Source organism: Cyanistes caeruleus, chromosome 1, assembly GCF_971803275.1.
Source record: "Cyanistes caeruleus chromosome 1, bCyaCae1.hap1.1, whole genome shotgun sequence".
Lineage (NCBI taxonomy): Eukaryota > Metazoa > Chordata > Aves > Passeriformes > Paridae > Cyanistes > Cyanistes caeruleus.
The window spans coordinates 130299857-130324273 of NC_141701.1; the positions used below are offsets into that span (position 1 = coordinate 130299857).

The window sequence follows — 24417 nt, forward strand, 5'->3', positions numbered from 1 at the left end:
TTCATTCTGCTAATGCATTTCAAAGTTTCATTTTAGCACCAAGAAAGAAATATCTTTCTTATTTGCTTCATCCCTGAGGTCAACAACCCTACAGGTTGAAAAATGCAGCTTCCAAGGTGCTGATGAATGTCACAAGGAAAGACAAGCTCTCTGAGCATTTCTAGATCTGCTCCTCTACATATTATCTTCCAAACCACTGAATTTGACAAAATACCCTCTATCAAATCAGCACAGTATAAAGGTAAAGGTAGAAAAAGAGCTTCATCTTTGTCATTATTCTCTTGTGTGAAGAATCTTCCAAGATCTGAATAACCTACATTCCAACTCAGTCTCCCTGAAATCTTAGTAACAGCCATCCATGACCTTTCTGCCACTGCTTTCCTTCATGGAAGTTTGAGAGTTCAGACAAGGATGACAAGCCCAGTTTCACAAATAATCAAATGAAAAGTCCTCATCTGTGTTTGGATTTCATATACGCCTGACTTTTTTTTTTTTTTTTAACTCATTCTTTCTGGGTTTTTTTCCCCTCAGACAAATGACCTGGTTACAGAATTCTACAGAACTTGAATGAAAAGTCTCAAAGGAATTTTCTAGCAGCTACCACAGGTTTGCCAGACTTGCAGTAGCACAATAACTTTCAAAGCAATAAAGGTGTAAGGGAGCCTAATGAAACTTGCTTCTCAGTGCATAATGTGCTACACTGGAAAACACGCCATATCCTACAATTTAGAATCTTGTCAAGAGCTTAACTGAAAATTATAGCATATTAAGTCACTCAGAATATAAAGAACACTCCAGTATATCTTCTCTTGCCAAAATGTATAAAACTTAAGAGGTTTCAAGCTTATACGGAGAAGAGCTCATCATAAGAAGGATGGCTACAATTTTATAATGAGAACTCTATGGACAGCATAGAGATAATGCTCACTTTTTTTTAAAAAAAACAACCCTATGTATTTCAACAGAGAAGTGAAAATCACTGCTATTTCTTTGAAGTGTTCAAGCCAAAACAGGTGCTGTAGTAGACTTACAAGTCAAATGAATTTTAAAGAATAAGCTGTAACAGTACAAAGCAGCCAAGTTCTGCTGCAGTTGGTGGCAATTTGCACCTCCAAAGCTGTGAGTTCATCATGAATCACTTTCAACAAGCAACAGATTTTGAGAATCAATTTGGTCAAAAATCACATCTATCATTAGAACATCCATGTGAGAAGTCCTCCAACCTTACAGTACATTAAGCTTCTCATTAAGAAATTGTCACAGAACTGAGTGATGGTAGATATTTTGCACAGCTTTCCCTGCACAGCTGCCTACCAGCAGCACAATCACATTTTATAATTATATAATTTTATGTATCTGGACTACTTTGACAAACAGAAAAATTCCTTGAAAACTTGAAAGTTGGGAGACTTTCCTAGGTAGCAGCAACACCATCATTAAACTGCAGAACTTTTCAAGACAACTCTTCTGCATCACATTAAAATAAAATTTCTATAGTCAATATTTAATAGCAGAACCAATTTGTTCGTTAAAATCCCCACTATTTACAGGGAAGTCTGGGAAAATCTATTTTACACATACTCTCTAATGGTTTAAATATATTTTCTGTGTACTTACACAAAGATTTAATAAAATGGAGGACATATTCAAATGCTCTAAGCCTGTAGACTGAAAAGCATAAAAAATGAATTAAATGAAGCTGAGCTTTCACAATATATAAATAGATATTATGCCTTTTCCTAATGGTTTTACTTCCCTGCTGTTCACTTGGCAACATTTGGTATTTTCCTCTTCAGGTAAGTTGTATACAATTTAACATTAAATTACAAACATCCAACCCAGCAAAACTGAAATATAACTGACATAAATTCTATTCAATTTCCTGAATAGAATGATACAGATTGGATCAAAAGCTTGTTGATATGATATTTCTTACTAGCTTAGGTTATTTTACATTTATATAACATCAACTTTAAATTTATCAAGTTATTTTTCAATCAGAAGCTGCAACAGAACTAGTCAGCAGGATGAGATAGCAAGTTCAGCTCTAGAATTAATGTACACAAATTGCAACAATAAATCCTACAGATATTTGAAAAATAAAAGAGAAATCTCCACTCACACTTTTCACACCATTTCTGACTAGCACACCAAACCAGAGACAACTAACAGATAAAACTGATTGTTTCCATGTCCTCTGCAGGCCAGTCCAGAACTGATACAGCAGCTTCAGAGAAGCCCATCCACCCGCGAATATGACAAATAAAAGATCAGCAACAATAGAGAGAAAGCCCAGAAGTTACTTCTGCAAAGGCAAAATTATGTGTTTATGGGGTTGATTAAAAAATTTTATAATACAAAATCACCCCGCTCCCTGAATCCAGCATTCAGTACTAGGTTAAATTACTATTTCACTACTTGCTTTTTGCTAAACTGCTAAATACAGAAATATATGTAGGCTTATGTTAGGGAGTGGAATGAAAGATATCAGTGAAAAATATGCCACATGTCAAAGAGATGCATATAATCAATGATTCTGACAATATACAATACACTTATGTCAGAAGTTAAAAGCAGCTACAGAAAGGTATTCACTGAACCATAACAAAGCACAGAAGTCACCATGTAGGTGGAAGGAGCACTTAAGGATTAATGGAATTACTATTGGGAGAACTTGTCCTGACATTACCATTATAATAACAGTTAAGTTAATAATTCAGAAAATTAAGAAAAAGAAAGTCCTTAAGGGTCCGATTCTTAGCATGATCAGTACATTCCTTCCTAACCTGTTAGCAGAAAAAAACACAAACTTAATCAAAGATTCTGGAAGCCAGTATGGACCTATCTAAGGGAACTCAAGTTCAAAAAATAGTAATTAACCTGTTCTTCCCAAACTAAGAACACCAGCTACTCTTTTCTTTAGTTCAGAAACAGGCTTTGGAGAACTGATATTGCACAGGCTCTCTGCTGTTTCAGGTAATATTTGCTAGGATACTCCATTTCAACAGGGACTATAAACTGTAATTATCATTATATCAATACCTGAAACACTTAGGAACATTTTAACACTAGTATTATCAAATCCAATTTACAAACCGTGTATAGCAGCCCCTGACAGCTGAGTATTTTTGCCTTTCTGGGACTTCAAAGAGAAATGACCCAAACAGAGCTGTCTGGATCTGCTCAGCAGTTCCAGTGACCTTTGAGGGGCACATCTGCACTCACATTTATACCAAAGTTGCCAAATATGACAGCCCAAATTCCCACTTGTCCCAGGCTAAGTACTCACACACACTCCCACCCCAGCAAACTCCTGCTGACCCCGAACACCCACCCAGGGCAGCTACTAAAATCTGCAGGGGCAAATGCACTGGCACCATTCAAGGATTTCCCTTAAAAAGCAAAATAATGCCTTACCCCTTCCCTGCACAGCTGGAGCCCAGCAGAGCTGCCCTGTGGGACCAGCCAGGCACTCCCCTGCTCTTCAGCCTAATCCCAGCCCCTCCGTGGCTCCATCCGTGCTCTCGTCTGTGGGGGCTCGGGGAGGCACAAGAGACAGACAGAGCTCCTGCCCAGAGGTCAACCCTCCAAACAGCCCACCAGTGCTAACAGTGTGAGGGGAAAATGCCAAAACCTGTTGGAGCAGATCTGGTTTTAGAGATTTTAGGTACTGGTTTTGTTTAAGATTTACACAGAAAAAATAATTTTTTATTATTATTTACTATTTTTTAATAAAAAACCCCAAAAGGATAGGTGACTATATTTGCTATAAGACATCAATGGATGGCCAACCTTGCACTTTTATCTTGATGATATTTTGCCTGCTCAGCTACAGCTCCTTGAAGTTCTTTCTTCTTAGAGTCAGGGTCATTAAGGAGACAATGGCAAACACTCACTCCTCAGGTAATCCCTTATTTCCTACTGTGACAGACCCCAGCCTCATTACAAAACTGATTCACACAAAGATCTCTATATTCACAGAGCACCTGGCAATAACTGCCCATTAAACTATGTATTTCTTCCCTTTCCCATCTGTGTTCTTAAGTTTTGGGCACATTTTGCACATTTTAAGTCAAGTTTTCCAGCTAGTTAACTTGGGATCTGTGTTTAACTAAGTATTACCACAGGGAATATTATTTATGAATAAAATATGTCCACAATGTTATTCTTCTCTTAAGCTCAGAAAACTAAAATGCGAGAACTCTAGAGACAGTGGTAACACAGCAAGCAGAGATTATGACTTTAGACTTGGGGAAAAGAAACACTTGGAGCTAGAAAGATGATAGAAGCAACAAATTTCATATACATAAGTAGATGAAAGACAGCATTAAGAGAAAATAACAGTTTAAAATTTGTTTTTAAAAAATCCCTCATGCCTGTACTTCCATTCATTGTACAATACGTGGGCAAACACAAGAGGTTGGATTAGTTCTATGCATTAAATAATGGTTTGCAGTTTATTACTAGGCATGACAATATAAGCAAAGCTCCCAAAAAATCATAAAAAATAATACCAAATGGGTAATTCTCAATAACAACAACAACAAGAAAAAAAAAAAATCTCTACTTTCTGAGAACAAAACTATGTGAATTAAGGTTGCATACAGCATAAAACTGACCACCTCACATCACTTACATCACAGTATATACAGCATTTTTAAAGAAGGAACTCCAGCAAAATAATAATGAAACCTTCAGAAAATAATTGATGTAGGACTGAATCTTTACCCTTTAATCACATTCAGTGACAAAGAAGAAGAACCCTTTAATTGGCAAGTACAAAAAAAGGAAACATGAATCCCTGTCAAACTAGTTATTTGATCCCACACTGATATACAACTGATCTCTTCCTGGAGTATAATTCACATGCTGCATAAAGATAAGCATTCTCCTCTAGAAAAAAGCCCTTTGCTTTTGTCCTTAATTAGTAATAGCAAAAACCATCTCTCATCACTCTACCATTACTACCACAGTTCATTTCCTTTAAATAGTAGAACATATGGTGAAATACTATTTTTTTTTCAGCTCCAATTGATTTCTGTTGAGAGTTAGTTTTCTATGGCATGATCTACAACTGAAACACACTAGCTGTCAGTTAAAGGAATCAGAAATAATTCAAATAATTCCATACTATGGCCACATTTTAATCTTTCTGTCTTGTACTAATGGTATCTGCTGCTCTTTTCTTCCTCTTTCCCTGAACATGCTGCTGCTCTAAGCTTTCATATGTTGAAATATTCCACTAAGATCCAAACCGCTGTCAACACACTCCTACATAAGCATTCAGGAATGACTGCCTAAAAAGACTACCTCACTTTTTGTTATATTAAATAAAGACAGCATGCAAGAGAAATAAAATCATGACAGAGGTTAACAAGGCAAAAAAATATTCTGACATCCATGATATAGTACGTATCTATAAAGGATCATTTTAATTTTATCTTCTACCACCCAGCAAATCTGTAACTGTTATAGACATTTATTCAGATATAGCAAGATGCACAGACTTGTTAGCAGAAATGAAAAAGTGGCTGATCACGTCCTTCACTCACTCATCCCAGAGGGCGTTCAGCCAAGCATGTATCAGAAAAAATTGCCCATACTATCCTCTTAATACAATTATAAATAAGGCTGCCAGAGAGAGAGAGATACAAAGCCGTACCGAGAAAAGCATCGCTTTTAAGCCTTCCCCTACCTTTTCCCTGGTATTTACAAACCGCAGGCAGTACTGCTGGGGAATCTCACCAGGGTGGCTGACGAGAGGTCTCATGTGGCGTTCCCAGCTTCCCACCGCCTCCCTCTGCCTGGATGTTAAGCATTCCTGAGAAAACCCACCCTGACATGCACAGAATGAATCCTGCTCAAGTTGGAAGCATGTGATAACCAGGCTTCAGGTTGAAACAGGAAACCCCAGCACCCAATTAATCCCAGAGATTTACACAAACCCCATCTTACCGTTTTGCTGTTGCCCAGATCAGGTCAGATTCACCTGCAACTCTTTGGCATCTCTCTAGCAATGTTAGTGTTTGCAGTCAGGCCGGGCTCATTCAGCAACTGAATTCACAACATCTTTCTGCACTAGCAAGCTGAAATGGTACGGCTGTACTACAGCTAAGAAAGGGGGAAATCTAAAGCAGCAAACAAAGAAATCCCTCAAGACAGGGTAATCCCAGTGGAGTAGAATGTGAAAGGTACAGATGAGCACCAAGGGTACAATATTTCTCTGTCTAAATTTCATCAGCAACAGTATGCTCTTTCTAAAAAGATTTTTTTTTTTTTTTTAATATATGATGGACTTGCCTGTGGAGTTCCCAGAAAGGCAGAGTATCCAGGCTCTGCAGCAGCATTGCAGCCAAAGTAACCATGCATATGCTATCTAGGCAATTTACAGCAGTCTTTTTGAAAAGATATTGATTTACAGTGTAGCACTGCCTCAACCCAACACAGAACTGCAGCCAAAATAGCTAATGGTGATTTCACAGGAATTAAGGGGAAAAACTCGACATTCAATAAAAGGATGAAACTAATCATTCCCAATTCAATTCTGTCCCAGTCCTGAAAGATATCAGCAAGTTCTAGAGTGACAAAATGACATTACAGAAATCATCTATGGGCCCCTGGAAACACGTACTATGAATACCACCACTATCCACTTTTACTATCCACTTTTACATAAACAATAAATATTAATAAATATTAAAAAACATTTAAAATTTATTGAGTCAAAATATAAACTCTCAAGTTAGTTTCACCATTTTAAGGATGAAACTCAGTGTTTAATTTATGAATGCACAAAATACACAAAGCTGTAAGCAATAGACACCTACTCCGTGCTGAGAATCCACCACTCAGCCCAAGCAAGCTTGAGTGTGGTAGAAGGGAAAAGAGGGCAGCGGGAGCAAACCCTGGCAAACCCTCAGAGAGAGCTTCTCCAAAAAGGAGGCAGCGCATCTTCTCCATCTCCTACTCCTACAGCAACCCCTGCTGGCCTGTGCTTCAGATGGCTCCTGGCTCCCCAGAAACCTCCTGGGATTGGGGGAGCACTGGGCAGACTATTCTAGGACAGGAAATAGTAACATGTACATCAGTGAAACCTTCAGGAGGAAAAGCACACAGCTCAGCTGCGACAGCATCTTCAACATCCTGAGATATTATTCATTTTTATGTAATGATGAGGTACAGTGAACTAGCAGGCAAAACACAGCCCTGGCTCACACCCTGAGCAGCTCCAGTGACCCTCATCACAGAACCACTGGAAATGGGCTCCCCTGTAGAGTTCCTTTGAAGAAAGCAGAGTTTGCTCAAACTCAATTCATTTGCTCAGGTCCCACCACCGTCACCAAGACTTACACATGTTGACATACTTCTCAACTCCAGGCTCACACCTGAACCTAGCATCAGTGGCTCCAGTGACATATAAAACTTGAATGGCATATGCAAATTCTATAATTATTATATTCCATTATAATAATTCTACAATTCCAAAATTATGTAGTAGTTGTTATCTTTTCCCCTCATCTATTACCCAACCTCAGTCACAGGATCATCTCCAGACTTCTCAGTTTGTCAACTTGGTTTCTAAGGAGATAGGTGGCTTCAGATCTCCTGAAAAAATATGACTTCCATTCTCTTGAACAAAATTTTCTTCTCCTCTCTCTCAATTGTGAAGCTCAGAAGAAAGCATGAATAAGAGCTTCCCGTAAAAATTAGGAGAAAATACTTTTACAATGTTTACAATTCTTGGCTTTACTCAGTCAACAATAAATTTGTCTGAGGCTGAGGGAGAACTGGACGGAAGGATGCTCAGAAAAAAGCAAAAAACATAGTGAGTAAGCACCTGCAGAGACCAGTGTGTGCCAAAAGACAGGCACCATATTCAGGGAAAAGTGGTGGACAGCCATGGAAAGAGGAAACACAGAAGGCAAAAAAGGCAAGCCAGAGAAACAGAGAACTGCACTCCAGAAGCAAACAAGGTGTTGGGCCAAGGCTCAGAGACTGAAAGCAAGTCAAACAGCCTACAAAGTTATAGAATCACAGAATATGCTGAGTTGGAAAGGACCCACCTGGATCACTGAAGTCCCAACTCCTAACCCTGCACAGGACCATCCCCAAGAATCACACCACAACACACAGAGTGTTGTCTAAATGCTTCTTGAGCTCTGTCAGGCTGATGCTGTGGCCACTTCCCTGGGGAGCTGTTCAGTGCCCAGCCACCTTCTGGGCAGAGAAACTTCTCCTAATATCCTACTGAGACCCCTCCAACACAGCTTAATGCCCTTCTTTTGGGTCCTGTCACTGGTCAGCACAGAGAAAAGATCAGCACCTGCCCCTCTGCTTCCTCTTTCGAGGAAGATGTAGACTGGCATGAGGTCTCCCCTCAGTCTCTTCTCCAGGCTCAAGAGACCAAGTGACCTCAGCTGTCCCTCACAGGGCTTCCCCCTAGGTGGTCATTCACCATCTCTATAGTCCTCCTTTAGACATTCTCTAATACCTTTTATCCTTATACTGGGCACCCAAAGCTGCCCCAGCACTCGAGGTGAGGCTGCCCCAGAGCAGGGCAGAGTGGGACACTCTCCTCCTTACCTAGCTGTGATGAGTTCAATTTAGATTTTAAAATTCTCCATGGAAGCCAGCTGCAAGTACAAGTTTCACATTATCAGTACTTTAAGTCCTGCCAACCCTTTCATCCCAGGGCAAACTGCAAAATGCTATGTGGCACTTGGGAGCAGTTCTTCACCTATAAGGAGTTATCTTTGGAGCTTTTCAAGTTGATAGCAAATTGCTACACTTAAAACAGAGAAATTACAGAATGTCACAGCTCTGATGGTCAATTAACTAAAAATGCAATCCATCATTTATTAATATAGCATATTTGAAAAATGCCAGTAGTTACTTCTGTTCTGTGTGGTCATACTGCACACTAATAAAATGAACTTGTAAGTAATGTCCCATTTCCATTAGTCTACACTGAGTCATCTGAGAGGAGGGGAGAAAGGGAGAAAAGGAGAAAGGCAGTCAGCACCACCCTCCTCTCCAAGAGGTAATAACCAAATGCAATAACTAGAAAAAGTTTCACACAAATGAGCCCATTTTCTCCTCATAGAAGAAAATGCATGGCTGAGAAGAGCCACTGCTTCTCAACACAAACCTTTCCATTTTGACTACTGCAGACTCAACATACAAGGAAAAAATTAACACTTTTGAAAATTTACTCACTTGTGAGAGTCATTTAGACATCTGGCCAGCCACTTCACAAGCCACTGATAATATTTCATGAAGAAAATATTTAACAAGACACTTCTGAAGTTATGTTAAGAAACTGAGTGCTGGATAGAACACCTGTCCAAGCCCAATTCAGATCCTTGATGTCACAGGTGACCATAAAATATGACCGACCCCCTTCCTTAAATTGAGAAGTATGAGTTTAGCTTGAGTTAGAATACATAGAGTACAAGAAGACATGACCTTGATAAAACAATCCAGCAGTGACACAAATGTATTGAATGCAAAGAAAATATTTTTTATCTTAAGATGGCAAGTGAAGCAGTGGTAATATTGCACAATGACAAGTTATTCCAGTCACAACATCCTGTTAAGCTTGCTTTGCAATACCAATATTTGCACTATACCAGATGCATTATTTGGTACGGTGGAACATCACTAAAAAAGTCACTGTCTGAAACAAAATACAATGCAACATAGTGCCAATCATTTTAAGACAAAAAAGAGATTTTGTGGGTTTAGGGACTGATTCCATATACAGTTTGGATTACAGAGCCTTCTGTGCTTTCTCTACTAGCTCTTTTTGTTCCCCAATTTGTCCTTTCATAATCCACAGTTTGGGGAAGTCTTCATAGTGCTTTAAGGCTTCCTCACAGAGCTCCTGGGCTGCAGCAGTGTTCCCAAGCACCCATTTCAAATTCACAGATTTCATGGAGACCCTTGCTGTGGGAACACTGCTCTGAGCCTTTGCCTCCTTGCTCTTTCATATTCATTGTTCTCTGACTCAAGCTTCATGGCAGCCAGCCAGATGTCCTCACTGCTGGGGCTGTGACAGGACAGGGGCCAAGATGCTTCTGGCTGCCGGCATATCTCCCGCCAGCCACTTAGATTTAGCTCCTGTGAGCCACAGCACTTCTGCTTTGGGACAGTGAGCAACAGCTCTCTGCTAAAGAGCCTCCGAGGATTCTCTGGTTCCATGGTTCTCTTCAAAGTAGGCTACTTCCAGCCACACATTCTTCTTGCTTGGGAAAACTTGCAAGGAATAGGCATAAATGGCTTAGGCACACTCCAGAGGACTATGAGCAACTAACTGTCTGCATCTTCCATCCAGGTTGTTTTTGATCTTCTTCTTTGATCCCAATCCCAATCCCAGCTTGCATGATTGACTGGCATGTGCCATACTTCCAGCTTTATCACATTGCTCGGCATCTTGTGCATTGCTCAGTATCTGGTGCTTCCTGTTGAGTTCCAGCCTGTTAGATGTGATGTTAGATGTGTGTTCCACACATGAGATGTGATGGCTCTGTCAGTGATTTACTTCACCATCTGGGTGTTTCCATTGGCTTCCTCCAGTTTGGCAGCAGTAATCCAGAAGTAACAGTCCCAGGCTTTGTTAAGGACTTTATGAGCATTCTCATATGTCTCCAGCCTTGCCAGCACCAGCCACAGTTCAGCACTGGTTGGATAGGGCTCCACAGCCTGGCTCAGCATGACCCTGGCATTCCCAGGTTGCTCCAGCTCTGTGGCTGCTTTTCCATCGAGTTTGGAACATGTTCAAGGGCTTTCCTCAGGACACGTTTCTTGGCACAGATATCCATCTCCAGCTCTGCTGCTCTGATATAAATCCGAAATGACTGGAAGGTGCCAGGCAGCCTGGGTCACAACAGCCTTGGCTGTATCTCCAGGCTGAAGCCAAGCAGCTTCCAACCAAACATCTTCAGTCTTAGGGCACGTCTCTGTTCCTTTCATGATGTGGTTGCAAGCCACCTGGAGTTTGCCAGTGACCTCCTCCAGTTGGGCTGATGCTATCCAGACTGGTGGATGATGAGGATTGGTCTCTTGGACAGACTTCAGGAATAAACAGGCTATTCTGATATTATCATCAATATGTCCTCCATGTGTGGGAATCATGGAATTCAAGTCTGAATCCCAATCCTTTTGGGTCCACTACAGTCTGGCCATTCACAGTCTGACACCTGGCTTAGCCTCATATCCATCAAAGTGCTCCTGGCTTGGCCAATCTTCTTCATATCCAATTCACCTGTCCCAAGTGTTATCAAGCCTCACATCATTCCTCCTGGGTACAGCATACTCCCTGGACATGGAGTATTCAATCCACCAAACTGTGTCTGGTGTGGGTCCACAGAAGTATGATTCTCCCGACTGTAAATGATTTGCAAAGAAGCTGTCGGACAGGAGTTAGCTTCTTGTACCAAGGATTCCTCTCATGCTTGTTCCTGGCATCACCAACCTCTGGCACACGCAGCCACTCCTCCTCAGAAACCTCTGCTAACTTCCATTTCAAGTCTGAGAACTGCTGCTGAATTTTAGGTTCTTCCATATGGTATTTTCCTATTTCCTCTTTTTCTTGTTGCTCCCTTCTCTCTTTCTGCCTTCATCCATCCTCTTATCCAAAGCTGTATAAATAGCATCTGTTTCCTCATCCCCTTTTTCATAGGGGCCGCTTGAGGACAGCTCCCAGCGTAGCCACTGAAATCATCATAACTGGCGTCATTCAAGTTCTCATCTTCATCATCTGCAGTCTGGTTCTGCTTCAGCTGGTCCCCCACAGTTCTCTTCCCCAGCAGGGCATGATGGTCATCCATGGGGTTATTGGCACCACAAGGGTGGTGTCAGAGAGGGTGGTGGAACTTGTGGCTCTGCAGCCCAGCCCCAGCACGTAGGCCAGGGGTGTGGGCATGCCCAGGATTAGTTTCTTCTTGTGGTGTGGTGTCCCAAGCCCCTGAAGAGCCCAGTTGGTACATAGTCAGATTCAGGCAGGAATGCCCAGCACCTCCCCTCCAGAGTGGGGAATTTCACAATGGAATGATGTAATCCTGCAAGTCATAGGATATTCTGGGCAGTCCTTGATGGCCTAGGTCAGGTCTGCCCAGTGTGGCTGTTGAGTCATTATGGCCCATTGGCAGAGAGGACCCCCTTAGGCTAGGTGTAGTTATCATGGCTGAGTCAAGTTGTGAGACAAACACTACCTAGGCACCAAGGGCTCCCCTCTTTCCCTTATCAAACACCCAGTCTGCAGCCTGAGGGCTGGGTGTGCACTGGGCAAACGACCCACTGTTAACAGTTCATCAGGAATAATGCACATGGGAGTAGAATACCTAGTTTGGTTACACCTCACAATGTAACCCAGGACACCCAGAGAGCTGACAATACTTATGTTTGCAATCAAAAACCAATAAATTTAAAAAAACAACCCACTAACCAGTAAATACTAGTAATACTTCTGTAACACCAATTTTAATGATGAATACTACAGACAGAGTTTATAAAGTTTTTCTTTAGAGATAATTATAAAGAATTAACAATAGCTTCTAATATCTACAAGTATAAATCCCAGGGATGAATCCCTAAAAATGTTTCATTTTTGAGTTACATACATTGCTACAGCCGATCTCATAGAAGGACAAAGCTCAGTGATATCCGATTTCAAAGTCACCCGCAGTATTTTAGCCAGGAGAAAAAAGCTTTCTAGAAATGAATTAAAACACAAAATGATGAGTTCACCTTCATCTCTTTCTTAAGTTTAAATGTGTCATGCACCAAAATTCTCATCTATGAAAGCACTGGAGTTCAGCCTCCCTTCATTTTCACTTTGAGATACTCACATGAAAGGCTTTGGGTTTGGGTCCGTATTGGGACCAGTGTTATTTAATATCTTCACTAATGAGAAAGATGAAGGGATCAAGTGTACCCTCAGCAAGTTTGCAGATGACACCAAGCTGAGTGGTGCAGCTGACAGCCTGAAGGACATTCATCCCTCTTCCATGGCTTTATGTCCTACCTGGAAGGTTAGTTGCTATTCCCCTTTAAATCTCAGAAATGGATATTTTACTAGTTCTGCATGGTGTACACAGCACATGTGACAGATGTCACATCAAACAAATCACAATGGCTGGAAAATCTGATGATAGCAAAACACTGGCTTAGATGGGGGCAGTAAACAAGCGGTTAACAAACCAAATAGAAACATTCAAGTAACCCTTGATTTAAGGATATTTTTGGTTCTCATGATAAAATATGCGGAGCAGCTATGAGCTCTCTATAAGCATCCTTCCAGCTGTATTTGTCTAGAAGGGTGCACTACCTAATTGCACTACCTGCATTTCATTGCAGTCACCCATGCTGCTGTTCTTTACTAATTAAATTGGCATAGAATGATGATCAGCAAAAGGCATGTCAAATCTCAAAGTGATGCAATGCTGAGTCAAGCACCCAAAGGAAATAAGCACCAGAAGTGCAGGTATTGCACTAATATTCATCTGCTCTTTGGTTAAATACAAAGGATTGGTTTTGACCTATAAAACCCTCTACTGTCTGGGTCACTACCCCCTTGCAGACTGCTTTTCTTGTCCTCTTTTATCTCAGTAATTCAGACAAGAGGGTTGCATTCACCTGGGCATTCTCACTGAAGGGCACTTCAGTCCAGAAGCTGATAAAGCTTTAATGCATGTTGAGCAGCTTATCTATTTTCCCAGGACTTCTTAGGTGCAAAATAGAAAGCATCTCAGGAGGAGTGAGCTGCTGAAGATATAAAACTTCAGAAAGGACAAGAGAAAAAAGCCGCTTCCACATACTATTAAAAATAGTTCTGCGAAATACAGTTAGTGGTGGCACAGCTGCAGCAGCTTAAATGTTCACAGAGCACCCATCCTCACAGAGTATTTCACCTAAGCCGTTTTTTCCTTCTCCAGAGCATCTCCTTCCATACCTCTAGAGCTGAACCCCATTAAAGCATGTTCTAAAACAGACTCCCTATTGTCCTATCATCTCATTAAGGACAAAAACATGGATTTTCATGTGATGGAGCACAGTGGCTACAGAGAGCTGGGATGGATTTATACATCAAAAGATTTATTCAAGAGAAAATATATGGCCTATCAAAAAAGCCTCCCAAGTTTTAATAATTTTAAAAGGAGAAAAATATCGATTTCAGAGTTGGAAAAGAATTTTCCTTACCTTGTTTCAGATTTTCATTAATTTCTTGAAAGGAAATTTAAAAGAAAACATGCTGTTTCAGTCTTAACAAATTCAAATTCAAATGAAACTTATTTTGGTTAAATGAATGGAAAAATGGAATGGTTAAATGGAAAAATATATAGATTAATTTAATTAATTTAATTTAATTTAATTTAATTAATGGAAAAATATATAGATTAATTTATCTTGCTTATATCTATCTCTCTTGCATCAAGTTAAGGAATCGGAGGAAAGAGAAAAATTAAGGTACATGACAAACAAGGGGAATGATTCCACAGAACTGACTGGCTGAAGGCTGTAAATGGACATCTTTTTCCACTTAAATCATCACTACAGGATTTACAGCACAATGTTTCAAACCAAAACCTCTACAAAGTACTTCATTTAGCTTTGCATGAGAGCTTTCTGTAGTACTGAGGTGTGAGAGGGGTGTGCTTCCAAACAGTGAGAGAAATTTGGATAGAGATGGCCTCCAGATTGAGAGGCTCATCACCTTTCCAGGGATTGAGGTAAGGCTGGCTGGTATTTCCCTGCATCCTCCTTGCTGCCCCTTCCAAAGGTCTGGATGATGTTTGCTTTCTTCCAGTCTCTTGCACTGATTATCATGACCTTTCAAAGATGATCACGAGCAGCCTCCCTATGGTGTCCACCAGCTCTCTCTTCCATTCATGGATGCACTAAATCCATTTGCAAAATCTTCTGGTGGGGGGAAACCAAACCCGGTACTATATTTAATTTGTGACTGATTTAGCAGAATATTACAATGAAAAATATTCTTACTGTACCATAAAGCAAAGTCAAATCCCATTAAAGCAATAATTCTCACAATCTAAGACATCACAATCCCATGAGTATCTACACACAGAATGATAATAATGTACTCTTACCTTTTTTTTTTTCCCTAGAAAAAACCAATAAATTCTCAAAAAATGAGACAACATGAGCCATAGAGTTCATGGACTAAATTATGTAGCAGTGAACACATTCTTCTTAGAAACTTCTTCTAAGAAGCAGAGTCACCAATGCTTGATTATTCTGTTGTTCTTCCAAATAGCAAGATGTCTTCTTAATTGATACTTAGAAATAAAATTAGCATTGCCCTATCAGCTTAGTCATTAAAATAGGTCTTCACTCTACTAGACTCATAATAGACAGAGAAGCACTTTTTTGTGTTCACAAAACCCCTTACAGCATCAGGAGCAAAACAGAAGTTTTACCATAAAAACCAGTAGTGCATTTAGTTATGAATGGTAAGTGAAAAAGATGTCTAAAGCAGGAGAAGCATCATAACATATAAATTACATAACATACAAATTAGGATTCCTCTAGAGTCTTTCAAGGACAAATTGCAACCTAAAGTTTAACTGAGGAAAAGTTTGAAGGCCTCAGAAATGTAAATGCTGCAGAATACCTCTTTTGAGGTATGATTCCCTACAGAAGTGGGAGAGCCTTTTTGCATAAGGTACTTCAGCATAAAATTATGGCTGCTGTCTAACAAAATTTTAACCAAAATGACTGAAAAAAATCCTTAAATGATTTTAGAACTTATAATATTGACAGCTTAAATGTCTAATAGAGTATCTGTTTGTCCTCAGAAAAGGTTACAGAAATAATTTAAAATGTAAAAAGACAGTAATAGCAGAAGCAATTACTACAGCAATAAAAATTCAGACAAGAAGAAGTCAAACAAAGATTCCACTGAAGCCACAGTGGTATAAAAAACCCAACAAAAGATCACTTTAAAATGTCTTACGGCTGCCTTTGAATTTCATATGCCAAACACAGACCTGACACTTCCAAAATAAACAGTTTCTATTTGAAATGTTGCAATAAAAATACACATCTCATACTCTACTCTTATACCAGGGGTGTTTATATTCCTGGGGAGTCTCATTAACCTCTGTGCAACCAGTATGTTGAGAGATAAACATACAAAAGGCTGGTTGTTCTTTAACTACCCATGACAGCACGAACCACCAATTACAATACATGCACAGATGGCTAATTGGTTTCATCACTGTTTTCACAAGTCTGGGAAGGGGGACTCAACCTTTTCCCAATTTCTCTGAAGGTTAGTACCAGCAGCACAGAACCAATTCATGTGTTGAGGACCCTCGGGTCTTGCTGCCCTACTTGTTCAAACAAAAAATAAAAACGTGTGCAGTTTACATGATATGCTCAACACCCCTGATTAAATTTTATGTAGGTCTTCAGTACACACATGGATTTTATCTCTCAGTTACTTATGAAATGCTAAGAAGAATGTCACATAAATGATAAACTCTAAACAGCTCAAAACAAGTAAAAAGTTTATAAGACTCACAATTAATTTGTCAGGAATGACAACACTGAAACCCCATTAAAGTAAATGCAAGAAACAGTCTTCAAAACTAAAGGTAAATTTTAACTGGGCATTGTAGTTCAAATCTATTGTATGTAACATTATTTCTTCCTCTAAAATACCTGATGATATAGATCTCTCTCATCAGTATTGTTAACAGGAGAACTAGATTACAGGCTTCTGTAATTAAGTTTAAACAGCAGTAACAGCTTACATCCCATAATCAGCTGTATGTTCTGCATATCAGCGAGTTTCACATCTACTTGCTGAAACAGAGCAGGGAGACTGAGAATCCACACAAAGATATCTGAATTTCCTCAAGGACCTCCAAATTTTAGAGATCATCTTCTCCCACAGTAGTCCTAGACTCTTGCCCATCTCCCTAAAACCTGTTTCTGTTCCTCCCTTTACTCCTGGCCCTCCATACCCACCCTTACGCTTTTACCCTCCATACACACCAATGTGCTTTCCCAGTATCTTCCTGAATCCTCCTAATTCCTTGTTAGGCTCCTTTTTCTTGGAGGATATTTCATATTCTGTGTTTCATGTATTAGAAGCACTGAATATTCAGGGGAAAAACAGTGTCATTGCCCTCACAGTCTCCAGGAACCTCAGCCTGAATCTTGAGGGGGAATGTCCAGGAGCAATCTGGCTGTTCCTTTCCATACAGAAGTTCCTTTTTGTGCTTTAGCACATGCATAGGTAGGTTAGCACAGGTTCTTTAAGGAACTGCAGTGTGCTTTTGCAACAGGAAACACTAGAAAATTTCAGTTATGCTTTAACAAATCTCTAATATGCATTAATTAAGAATATTTTCTGCATGCCAATTTCAGGAAAAGCTGGATAAAATGACAAAAGCAGAAGAAAAACTTTGGTAATAAAGTCTAGCCCTTTCCAAACTTTAAGTGTTTGAGAAAATGAGGATGTGTAATTTCTAAAATTACCAATCATTCCTACATGTCCTTAACTTTCCTGAGAACTGGCATCTGCAAAGTGATGCTGCAAACAGTGTGGCTTGCAGAATGCACATGATGTCAAGTCAGGAGAACAGTTCTGTCTCCCTCAACATGGACTCTGTATGTACAGGATGCACCTGTACTCCTTCATGAACATGGAGGGAAAGCAAGCAGAATAACTTCGAATTTTTCTCAGCATAATGAATAAAGGGTGCCCTCCATCTCATCCTTCAAAAGTTTATACTTATTTTTAGGTTGGGATATTTCTTCTTCAAACAAGCACTGAAACTGACTCAATTTTTTGATAGGCCTTCTTATTGAGTATGTATTTTTACAAAACAGCTGGTGATTAGGGGTCAAGCAATTCAAATCTATCTTTAAAAAGTACAGCTTAATAATTTTGGCTCACTGAGGACTGCTTACGAATATGATTACCAGCAAAGGGTGCCAGTATTGTATGAGATAAATTCTATACTGGAATAGTTAGACTAGCCTTTTCTTATCCTTCTTCTTCCCTGCTAGTAGCAGATGTCTGATCACTAAACGAATGAAACAGTCTTTGCAGACACATCAAGGATCATGCCAGGCCAGAGCACTGCCATTTCCCAAGCCATTTCAATGGAGATAAGAAGTAAGAAATGCTCTTCCAGAAGACAGGAGGAGTTTATTACATGAGATCATGTACCATCCTGGGAAATACAAGTTTACAAGTTGGTATGTTTTATATGATCTCAAACTTCAAGGGGTTTGGACTTGGGATTTCCTTGTAGTAAATTAATACTTTAGCCTCTCTTCTGACTCTGCCAACTGCCTTTCCCTAAAGCTCAACTTTTGAGAGGGCAGGGGGCAAGCTATCATGGAATATTAAACTGCATAATACGGCATAAACAGTAGCAAACAACACAGATCAAATGTATCCCTAAGGTCACTTTCAAGAAATATTCATTTACATTTTTTAATTGCTGCTTTTCATTTCAAACCCAGGTAATATAAACAACATTAAGCCTGCCCTTATCAAAGAGATGTTCTTTAAACAAAATCTGAAGTTAAAGTAATAAAAACGAATATCAATTAAAGGTATGAACCCATTTCTATACAATGCACTAGGAGGCCTGTATATTAGTACTAGAACAAAACACCTAACAGGAGATTTCTAAAAATGCAAGTAAAAAACAGACAAAATAAAAAAACCCCACTTTATTATATAAACATAAAGTTAAAAGCCCACAAAGCCAGGTCTTCCTTCAGCAAAGGCCAATCCATGAAGATACATGAAAAAGAACCATTAATACACACATAGTGTGAAAAAAAAGACCATCACAAAATAAAGCCAGCCCTCAAAAAACAACCAAACAAACCTTGAAACAAACACTTAAGAATTTACATCTGAAGTGCTACATGCATTCCCTGAATCACACATTACATATGATTGGCATGCTTTAATTCATGCAAATCCTTGCTGAAATAACCCAGGTGTTAATGTAAGTTTGGCGTAAGTCCAACTAATATATAAATATGATAAAAAATTATGACTACTCCCCTTGTTCTTAAAGTAAGCAATTCCAGCTAGGGAAAAGATAGGGTGGTGCACAGCTATCTGTTAATTTGCAGTGCAATATGTGGTTTTACAATAGTAAAGTATCTTTAGAGCAGAACCAAGTAGTAGAACAAGGGCTTTTCCTTAGACTGTCTCATGAAGGCCTTTATACTTAAAACATCAGAAATAAAGTGCTCTTTCACAAGAAGGTGCCAAACTTTAGTGTTGGCAAAGGTTCATGTCATTGTTTTTGACCAAAAGGCTAAAAAAACCACACCAATCCAAAAAACACATTAGAAAGGATAAAACCTCTTTGTGCTGTGGGAGCAAAGGAATGCAAGCAATACTGAATAGCTTTTCTCTGACTTCATCTTTGTATTTTCAAGGCCATCCTCCCTAATACCCTAGCATCTGAATATCTTCAAGATGTGCTAAGAAATCTGTCTTCAAAATCCACTGAGAAAAATACTAATTTCCTTCTCCGTCAGACGGAAAATTAAGGCTCAGATGTTTAATAACTTCTTCTGCCAGAAGAAACTCTATTTGAATACAGGTTGGTCCTGAGGTTAAAAGTACTGTGAAATCTAATGCATTCATTTAGTCCTGGCCTTTTATACAATTTTTATACTGCTACCAGGTTGTCAGATTCCAATGAGATTTCCTTCGATGTCACCTTCATGTCATCCACTCAACAGAACAACCTTAGGGTTTTAAGGTTTGCTGTTGAACTATTACTTTGGCTTAAGACCAGCATCAACAATTAGTATTAAAGGTATGAAATAAAATCAGATCTGAGGCATTGTGCACTATACCATAAACAGGTCATCTTTACTTCCTCCTTTAACATCTCCCTTCCAAAAACATTACCTTCACTCATTGCAATCTATTAAGATATGCTTCTATCATAACATTCCCTCTAAAAAAGAAATTACGTTTCTTAGTGAGCGCTGAACTGCAACTGATTGCAAACAGCCACGACTACAGAACACTAGCAATATTTTAAAAGCCATAGAATTCACTCATGCCACTGCTAGAGCAAACACTTCAAACAAAATGTGCTGTAATTCACTCAACTTAATGGGAAAAGTAATGCCATTATGGAAATGTGTGGACATTGCACATAGTGCAAGGTCAGTCAGCAGTGCTTCATCTTCATAATATCTTGGCTCCTTGCAGGCATTTTTAAAACGCATTTCATATAGTGGTGGGTTGGTTTTTTTTCTAATTTGTACCAGAAAAAATTCAAAGTTGTGATATAGAACAAAAATACAGAAAGTAGCTTCTTAAATTTAACTCAGTCTATGAGCTTCCTGGATCCCTACTCAAGTGCATCCCTAACTGGACACACCGACAGACTCAGACACACTGACATTCACAGACCACCACACCAGGCAGCTCAGAGGCTCACACTGCCCTGGTTCCACACCACCTTACACTTGTGTCACCTGTGATCACTGACCCTGGAAAAAGTCTCTGGGCTCTTCTCCTCAAGGTCGGGAATAATGAGTGAGAGAGAGACGGTTTTTGTGTTCGGACTCAGTTGTTCATTTTTTCTTATCTAGATTGCATTCTCACAAATAGTGAGTTTGCACACCAAGCTAACAGTCCACAAAATGGAGCCCCAGGTATCTCTTTCTAAGGCCTTTTAAGTGTCAACTACCCAATTACAAAATGCCAACTAATCTATTTTTACTTATAACCCAATAACCAAACACCCATGCTCAACACTGCGGATTTTTCTATCCAATCACACAATATTACTAAAATCCATGAAGAAGAAGGTAAAAGAAAACAAGGCAAGCCCTAAAACCTCCATCTTGTTACACATACATATTACTATATTCTAAAACCTTGAAGTCTGAATTTTGTACTAAGTGATATAACACACGTCTCTTTAAACTACACACTCACAGTTTCAGTTCTGTCTATCAATTTTGGAAGCCTTTTCCATGGCCTCAGGTCAAACCCAGTGTTCTTTTGTGGGTCTGTGCCTGTCAGCACAGAAAGCATGAAATTCTCCATGGGTTCCAACATGACCCAAGCACCGACTGCTCCAAAAGTGTGTGAGCACATTCCGCACGTGTGACACCAAAATGTTTCTGAAGTAGTTTTAGAGTAGGCAGCTCTAAGGTACAGCTTCCTAAGCTTAAGCATTATAAATCTACATCCAACAGTCAATCAAATTTAAATAATTTCAAGCTCTATCATATTTCATGTTTAAAATGTTCTGAAGAAAACCTTTTTCTATCTGCTCTCAAAACTAACACTGCCCTTTCTCACAAATCTTTCAGTAGAACATGAACACTGCCTGACTTTAAGTCACTAAAAATTTAGCTTAGACTTCATGAGTAGCAACTGCAGGAAAAAGGCTCCAAAGAAAGGCACTGACAAATCCAGACAGAAGTATTATTTTCATGGTTACTAATGACAGTCAGAAATCAGCAGAAATGCATTGCATTGAGTTCCCAAGAATTAGTGGATCAGCATTAATACAGGCAATAAATTTGCAAAGTGTAATGAGGTTTCAGAAGACAAATAGCAAAGTCAATGCACATGACTCCAGGCTTTGTTTCACCTCCCTCACAACTGTGAAAGTCATGACTTTACTTATCAGTGTACATTTTGTATAACCTGCATGGTAGATTCAGTTCTTAGGCATGGGAGGGTTGTGCTTTCTTTTTTTAAATTGCTTTTATTCAAGTAGAGTTTCTTGTTTTTACACAAACAGAAGCACAGATCAGACACGGTTACATACGAAGCAGGAAAGGTCATAATGGGAAAACATTTTGCAATAAGTAATGATTTTGTTGAGAAATGGTAGCATTGAATGAATATAATTAAAACTGTTTTCTTTACTTAGTGCTATAAAAAGAAAATTACCTCCAAATGCAAATTTGGTGACCTGTTCTCAGAGCCATCTGCTGTTGGCTTCTTTGATGAGCTGTGAGTACTCAGTTAGACCTTTTATTTACACATTGTTAGATTTAAGCCCACAATCTCTATGTAGGACTTTTTACCTTCAAGAATAAAAGCCATTGACAGATACAGAGGTTTGTCCTTTCTATTTCCATAGAAAATGAACTATAATCATCCCTTTTAACCAAGCAGAAAAACTTATTTTAGAACTTAGAGTAAGTTTATGCCAAAGGATTGTCCTTAAATGGCTATATAGTATCACTTGGTAATAAAAGAGCCAGTTTTGACTAACTGGAAGTGTTGGATTAAGTCTGCAATTTCTTTAAAGCAAGGAATTACACAACTATGAACTTCAGTAACTATGTATGCATTCATATTTTCAATTTATGTTTCACTATTAAAAACTGGGCAATTGAGGTCTAATAAATAGAAATTATTTTTATATCATTCATCTTAAGCAGCATTTAGAAGGAAAATGGATTGATACCATGATTTAAGATGTTTGAGTAAATAAAACCATTTTAAATAGTGGACAGAAAAACCACAAAAATAAATTTCTTCTTTTAACAAGTGCATTATTGTCTGCAGTTCTTAGAAATCAGAAAAGCTCCTCGGTGTTATTTTTTGGTGATTGAAGAACTGGTACATGTCATCACTCCAGGCTCATATTCAGAGATAAACTGAACATGAGAACAAAGCATCCTGATTTTCAGCTACCAGCTACCTTCCAGTTTGTGAATGAACTAGTTACAGAATTAGGAAAAAAAAAAAAATTGTTGAATTTTGCAGAAATAACTATTACTGTCAAAAACTGATTCAGCATTCAAAAGGTTAGCAGTCTGGCTTGAAATTTCAGCATAAGAGTATTTCTTACCTCACCCAACTAAACTTTCAACTTTTTTTTTTTCCCAGTCAAAACTATTCTGAATCACAGTGCTTTAAAGTTTGTCATAACATTAAAAAAATGTAAAATTTAGAACTTTTTTTCACTCATTTGTCTTTAAAATGCTTTTCTATCATCCTATCTATTTGCATAATGCTAAATCAGTTTAGTTGTATAAGAACATAGATAAAATACTTCTCTGTGGCACATTTTGATGTCACCAAAAATGCAGAGAAACTCTTCTTCTGTTCCATTGATTTCACTGCAGTCCAAATTAAGCTACATTCTGCATTAGTCTATTTGTCATATCAGAGCTCACCGTTAAAACATTCGCTCCATTTTTCATAATCAGTTAATAATGGAGGTATAGAAACACTTCCTCTAGCCACTGCAGCTAGACAAGTGTTTACACCCTGACTGTGAAGCCCCTCTGTCCCTGCTCAGTGCTGCCAACTGCTCTCCGGCAGCGCTCCAGCTGCTGCCTCGCCGCACAGCTGGCGCAGTCAAAACCCTCTGCTTGCATTTTACCCACTCAAATGGCTGGCATCCCAGTGGATTAGGCTGTTCCTGTGCACACAGACCTGATACCTTCCAAATCACTGATTCAAGTCACTTACCCAGTCTCCTGCTCAAAAGCGTGTTATTGAGACCCGCCATTTGATGGAGCGTGCCATAGGAAAACCATAACAAACTGGGAACACTTATTTATTTAGATGTACTAACACGTGACAAAAGCAGTCTGCACCAGTCTGTCACAGAGGGAAATGGATGGCAGTAAAACTAGAAAAAATTCCAGGATAGATTAAAAAGGGTTGAAGCAATTCTAGCAGATGTTTACTAAAGGAAAGCTCAAGGGACAAAAGCCGTGAAGGTAAAAATGACAAAAATAATTTAGAGAAAGAAACTAATTTTAAAAAGGAAGGCAACACTTTTGGTAAGGTGAAGACTGATAGATCAGGTTCTGCAGACCTCTGAAACTAAGACTTTGAGGTTTAAAGTAAAGCAGGAATAAAAAGGCTTTATCCTAAAACATACCCAAAGCCAGTTTCCTTGTTTCACTTGAAGAAAGATGCTGCAGTGTTGTATAAGAGAAATCAAAGCTTAGCACCATATGTATGAACCCTCTTTATCTGCAAGAATTAAAAGACTTCAAAACAGCCTAACTCACATAAAGGTGACATTATCAGCCATTAGACAAAAGCTAGCCTGAGTTTAAGGCATGCAGACTGTTGGAAAAAAAATATTAGCTGCCAAAGAACCCTACCACGTAAGGAAATTTCACCTTAAGTCAGAAAACATGGACACTTGCATTTCCATTATTTTTCTGAGTAAGAGAAAGGGAAAACAATGAACATTAAGCTTCTTTCCTTCCATATGAATATATGTAAGAGTCATTCTTCAATGAACAATTTGATATACTAGATTCTGAAGCTTTAAGAGATTTGTTTTAAGTGGATTCAGCAAGCAGAAGGGTCTTGCTGTGTATGCCAAAGAGGTTTTAACCTGCATGAAAACAAGCCAGAAAGTTACTGTGGTCACAAAACACAAGTAGCAAGGAAACTGT

At 39.0% G+C, this 24417-nt stretch overlaps 1 protein-coding gene and 1 pseudogene across 11 annotated transcripts in view; both read right to left on the bottom strand.

Moving 5' to 3' along the window:
• Positions 1-24417, bottom strand: part of CDK14 (cyclin dependent kinase 14) — a 341278-nt gene that overhangs the window by 269477 nt on the left and 47384 nt on the right. Inside the window, exon 1 of one of the 11 annotated variants that reach the window (XM_023920323.2) lies at positions 5956-6042. The exons of 8 other annotated variants lie outside the window; for them this stretch is intronic. Coding sequence is in view for 1 of the 3 variants with exons in the window: in XM_023920320.2 (XP_023776088.1) it covers positions 5696-5770 (75 nt within the window). In the remaining 2 variants the exon portion in view is untranslated. Of the gene's footprint in view, positions 1-5695; positions 5807-5955; positions 6043-24417 lie in introns of those variants that run through there. 2 more of the 11 variants (XM_023920320.2, XM_023920325.2) reach the window with 2 other exon arrangements.
• On the bottom strand, positions 9770-23376 carry LOC111924390 (pre-mRNA-processing factor 6 pseudogene; annotated as a pseudogene).